This window comes from Pteronotus mesoamericanus, unplaced genomic scaffold (assembly GCF_021234165.1).
Source record: "Pteronotus mesoamericanus isolate MK-2021 breed Mesoamerican mustached bat unplaced genomic scaffold, CSHL_Meso_final contig_173, whole genome shotgun sequence".
Taxonomy (NCBI): Eukaryota; Metazoa; Chordata; class Mammalia; order Chiroptera; family Mormoopidae; genus Pteronotus; species Pteronotus mesoamericanus.
This window is the reverse complement of record NW_026555072.1, coordinates 17,416,547-17,422,393: the sequence shown is the minus strand read 5'-3', so window position 1 is coordinate 17,422,393 and position 5,847 is coordinate 17,416,547. Positions and strand designations below refer to the sequence as shown.

Below are 5,847 nucleotides of genomic sequence, written 5' to 3'. Positions count from 1 at the left end.
TTTTCTGGAAAATGCAGTACAAGTTGTCAGTGACGACCATCTATTAAGAAATTTCCTTCTGTGATTAGAGTGAGGATTTTTTCCCCCCAGAGGTAAATTATTCAACACAATTAATTTGAATCCGTGGTTGAGCCTGAGATAAAGTTATCAATTTTATCATTTCCCCCCAGTCTGTCCTGATATTATCATTGCCTGAGATTCTGGTACCCATAGCAACAGCCACTGTTTCAGACATCACTCCCCCAAGCAACCGAGCACCGCCAATAATTGACAGTCATCCCAGTGTGTCTCAAGGGGGTATTTCCCAGGGCTGGAAGACCTACGTCACAACTCACTGGCATGAGTTGAGAGGTTATGAAGAAGCTGGGGAGGCTGTGAGTGTTCAGGAAGGTGGCATACCCACAAGAAGTTTGCTTAACCCTTTTAAGAGGTTTATGGCAGGGGAGGGTCAGAAAATGGGGAAACTGAAGGGATGGGCAAAGTCAAGACATTGGAAAGTGCAACGGGGCCAGCTTCGCTAGTCTGAATGTTTCTCACTTCCTTCCACCAATACCCCACATACTTAAATGGCTGTTTGTGGACCCCCAAAATGAACCTAGAGGAGGGGATTTAGAGCATTCACTTTTGTCTTGCAGAAGAACAAGGAGAGAAACAATTGAGCTGCCACTGTATCTTAACTTCCCTGGCAGGGATTCTTAGAGAAAAGCTGTGAAATGTGATACTACAAGTAGGGGCTTGTAATAGGCCCTGGAGGGTAATCACAATTCTCTTTAAGTCTTGCAGGTGAGGAAATCCTTTTTCCCAGGTAAAGTAAGAGGATATAGTCCTAAGCAGATTTCTCTGCATTATCCTGGGGAATCCCTCTGAATCCCAGGAAAGGAAAAAATGGGATAAACAGCGAGCCCAGTGGCCAAGACAAAACCAGACTGGATAGCTTTAGAGCCTAGTAAAGAGACCACAAAAGGCGATGATGCCGTATATAGATTACAATACCTTGTGCATGGGGAAAATACAGGGCTTCTCTGTCCACGTGAGCTGGGTTTGCAGGCAGAATGTATGTATTTTGCAGCCACACCCTTTACCTATTGTGACTGAAGGGAAGTCACTGACAGTGAAGCCATCTGGGTGGATGGTGGACTCTCTGGGGATTTTTAGTCCTGAGTCCTTACAGGTGTTCACTTTCAGCTCAGGTAATGGCATCGCTGCCTGGGTGGGAGAGGGCCCTAACAGAGGGATTCTGCTGTGCAGGTGCGGCCTGCCTTCCAGTGAGGTGGCCTGCTACCTCTCACCCATTCTGTTGCTAATTCGCAAAACTTCTTTCATATGAGAAGCATTTTGGCTGAGATTTAGAGGCCGTCCCCACCCTGGGCTGGAAGGCACACCTGTAATTAGGGGAGAGACTACAGTGAGCAGGGTTGTCTTTAAGGGTGCCGGGGATTTCCCTCCCTTCCGGGGCTGGCTATCTGGCTAGATTCCCAGTCCACCCACCCTACCTTGCTTAATCCACTGATACACCTGTGGGCTAACTGGGCAAAAAATGGTATGTGGCATCCGAAGATCTGCGTTCCTGTCTGCATTCCATAACTTCTTACCTGTGTGGCCTCCTTTTTTATCCTCACTGGTAAAGATACAGTCACAGCACCTGCTCTTTTTATTTCCTGAGATTCTTATAAAAATAAAATACAAATGGTAATGGAAAAAATAAAATAAAAAGTATTAAAAATATGATACTGTAAATACAAGGACTTGGACTCACAAAGTGCCATTGTTACCATTTTAGTTGATCAGCCCTGTCTCTATGCAGAAGCCAGCCCAAGGCTCATTTCCTTTATCACTGTTGCCCAGGGTGAGCTTGTGAAAGAGGTACTCTGCCATGCTGGCTTCCAGGGCCCCCAGCTTGCTCCTCTGAATCAACATACATTGATATATGTGTAACTAAATGAACTAAAACATTTCCAGTAAAGCTGAAGACCCTTCTCTCCCTTTATTTAATCCTTGCCCAATCCCATTCCCTTCCCTTCTTCCCCAGAGGCAACTATTATAAATTCAGACCATTAAAAAAAATACTTTTACTGTGCACATGTACCAACATTCACCAGGACCCCGGACCATCCACCTGACCCAACCCCTGTATACCACATGGTTTATAAGGGGGAGATTAATTTAGTGTTTTCCAGGGTCCCAGGGAAGACCCCTTCCCTCCATCCAGGGTTTAGGGAATACCCCCTTCCTCCATCCAGGGTCCCAGGGAACACCCCCTCCCTCCATCCAGGGTCCCAGGAAACACCCCCTCCCTCTGTCCAGGGTCCCAGGGAACACCCCCTCTCTCCATCCAGGGTCCCAGGGAACACCCCCTCTCTCCATCCAGGGTCCCAGGGAACACCCCCTCCCTCCGTCCAGGGTCCCAGGGAACACCCCCTCCCTCCGTCCAGGGTCCCAGGGAACACCCCCTCCCTCCATCCAGGGTCCAGGGGACACCCCCTCCCTCCATCCAGGGTCCCAGGGAACACCCCCACCCACCATCCAGGGTCCCAGGGAACACCCCCTCTCTCCATCTTTGGGAGATCCTGAGGCGCATGTGATTAGGGCATGGGTGGGTGGAGAGGCTGCTGCATACTTGTTTTAAATAGTAAAATGTGAGGGTTTTGCACACACCAATCAACCAGAGACCTTTATTTATTTAGGAACCAATAACTTTATTGCAAGATGTTAAAGCTATAAGGGCAATACTGCTATATGCACGCGGTGACAGGAAAGTCACCCAGGGGCTTTGGGGAAGGCAGCCCAGGGTCAGTTCTTTCTGTCTTCCAGGCGGAGCCTGTCACGGAGGTATTCTGCCAGTGTGACTTCGGGGTGTACAGGCCTAGACGAGAAGGTAATATCTTGCCCCAGCTGCTGTATGGAGGTCAGCTGCTCACGCAGGGGATTCTGCTGCAGGACACTGGACAGGTGGCCGTCGTTGTTTGCCGTGGCTGGCTGCTGTAGGTCAAGCAGGCTCTGGTTGGCACTCATTGCCAGGCACAGGGCACACTCCGTGGCCGTTGGCATGCTGTGCCAGTTGTTTCCGACCGCGTTGTTGAGGTCGTGCAGGTGGGCAACGCCTCCTTGCTGGTTGGGCTGCCACATCAGCCGCTCGGCGGGCGCCATCTGCTCTGTGGACTGGCCCTGGAAGACCTCGGTGATTTCGCTCAAGGCGATGTTGCTGCCATCGAAATACGAGGCCACGGACCTGTACATGTAGGCCGTATAGAGTTCCAGGTTGACCTGGTTGTTGACGCCGACCTGGCAGTTAAGGAAGTAGCCCTGTTGTAGTTCCCAGAGCGAGGTCATCATCGCGGTTGCAGGCCCAGGTGCGGGCGACGCGGTCATCACGGCTGCAGGCTCAGGTGCGGGCGATGCGGTCATCACGGCTGGAGGCCTTGGTGCAGGTGGTGCGACAGTCAGGACTGGACGCTCAGGTGTAGCCATCAAGGCCAAGGCAGCGCGGTGGCGGGACCTGCGGGGCACGCCTCTGCAGTGGCTGTGGTGGCGGCGGCTGCGGCGGGTTGGTTGGAGTGACCCCATGGTGAGCCACTTAGGTGGCCGGAGACCGGCAACTCGAGTTAGGTCTCAGCTAGCAAGCGGAAAGGCTTGGAGACGGTATAGGAGATGTCCGTTAACAACGGAGGTTGAGGAGGGAATGACAATTCCGTGCACGAGGGCGGGGCAGTGTCACGTTCTAGGTTCCACCAGAGCCTGTGTGACGCCGGAAACCTGGAGCAACCGCGTGCTGAGTGTCGAGACCGTTATAAAAAATAACGGCTCTGTTATTTAATTTATACAGTATAACTTGAGTATATAGTATTATATATACTTTATACTTGTATATATACTTACATAATACTATATACTTACAGTATATAATTATAGTATAGTATCATCTAAGATATAATTGATATAGTATAAAATTCACCTTTTGCAAGTGAACATTTCCATGGTTTTTAGTATATTCTTGGAGTTGTGCAACACCACAGTCTAATTTCAGAACATTTTCATCATTTGAAAGTGCAGTTCCCTACCCAGGAGTAGTCAATCCCCAATCTGCCTTCCCTCAGGCAGGGCAGCCATTGATCTACTTTTTGTCTTTGCAGATTTGCCTGTCCTGGACATTTCAAATAGATGCAGTCATACCATATGTGGCCTTTTGTGTCTGGCTTAATGTTTTTAATATTCATCCTTTTTTGTTTCTGAATAGCATTTCATTACACAGATATACCACATTTTATTTATTCTTTCATCACTTTATGGACATTTGGGATGTTTTGTGGCTTTGTGAATAAAATAGTATTGCTATGAGCACTTGTGCTATAGGTTTTTCTATAGACATAGGTTTTCAGTTCTCTTGGGTATATACCTAGGAATGGAATTGCTGGGTCATATGATAACTCTGCCTACTATTTTGAGGAACTGCCATAATGTTTTCCAAAGTGACTGAACCATTTTCCTTCCCACCATTTTACCCCACTACCAGCAAGTGTATGAGATTTTTGACACTGCTACTGTCTGTTTTTAAAAATGTTTTTAGTCACCTTAAGTGGACGGAAGGTGGTATCACATTGTGGTTTTGATTTGCATTTCTCCAGTGACTAATGATGTTGAACATCTTTGTATGTGCTTATTGGCCATTTGTATGTCTTCTTTGGAGAAATGTCTATTCATATCCTTCGCCCATTTTTAAGTAGAATTGTCTGTCTTTTTATTATTGAGTTGTTACAGTTTTGCATCGATTCTGGATACAAGTGCCTTATCAGATATATGATTTGCAAATACTTTCTCCAAGTCTGTGGTCATCTTTTCACTTTCTTAATGGTGACCTTGAAGCACAGAAGTCTTAATTGTGATAAAAAGTTGAACCTATCAATTTTTTATTTCATCACTTGAGATTTTGATGTCATATTTAAGAAACTTGCTTACTTCAAGGTCAAAGATATATACCTTGGTTTCCTACTAAGAATTTTATAGTTTCAACTCTTACATTTGGGTACATTTAGGGCTCTGATTGATTTTGAGTGAATTTTTGTATATGATGAGAGGTAGGGATACAACTGCGTTCTTTTGCATGTGGATCTCCAGTTATCCCTGCACCATTTACTGAGAAAGCTATTCTTTCTCCATTGGATGGTCTTGGCACATTTGTTGAAAGTCAATTGGCCATAGATATATTGGTTTATGTCTGGAGTCCCAATTCTATTTTGTAAATCTATATATCTAAACTTAGGCTGGTACAACACTGTCTTGATTATTGTAGCTTTGTAGTAAGTTTTGAAATAAGGAAGTATGAGTCATCCAACTTTATTCTTCTTTTTCAAGATCATTTTGGCTATTCTGGGTCTCTTGTATTTCCATATGAATCTTAGAATAAGCCTGCAAAGTCCTTCCAAAAAAGGGGCTAGGATATTAATAGGGATTGCTTTGAAACTGTAGATAATTTTGGGGAGGGGTATTGATATGTTAATAATATTAAGTCCTTTGATCCATAAACATGGGATGTGTGGGACCTCTTAAAATAGAGGTTCTGATTTAGACTGGTGACAAAAATCTAAATTTCTAAACAAACTCTCAGGTGATGCCAGACTACCCTCTGTGTAACAATGCTCTCAAAGGAAGAGGTCTTCCATCCTCAGTTGTATCAGTTCATTCAGGCTGCTATAACAAAGTACCACAGATTGGGTGGCTTATAAATAACAGAAATTTATTTCTAACAGTTCTGGAGGCTGGAAGCCCAAGTCAGGATGCCAGCATGGCCGGGTTCTGGGAATAATGCTCTTCTGCATTGCAGATGGACATTCTCGCTGTGTCCTTACATGG

The 5,847-nt window shown here is 45.9% G+C and overlaps 1 protein-coding gene across 1 annotated transcript; it reads right to left on the bottom strand.

The window, feature by feature from the left end:
• Positions 1–2,790: 2,790 nt before the first annotated feature.
• LOC129065083 (ferritin heavy chain-like) lies at positions 2,791–3,564 on the bottom strand. Its single transcript, XM_054566346.1, has one exon. The coding sequence runs from the start codon at positions 3,562–3,564 to the stop codon at positions 2,791–2,793; it is 774 nt and encodes a 257-aa protein (XP_054422321.1).
• Between the last annotated feature and the right edge of the window lie 2,283 nt (positions 3,565–5,847).

Coding starts and splice junctions, on each gene's coding strand:
- LOC129065083 (XM_054566346.1), bottom strand. CDS start 3,564: ATGGGGTCACTCCAACCAACCCGCCGCAGCCGCCGCCACCACAGCCAC.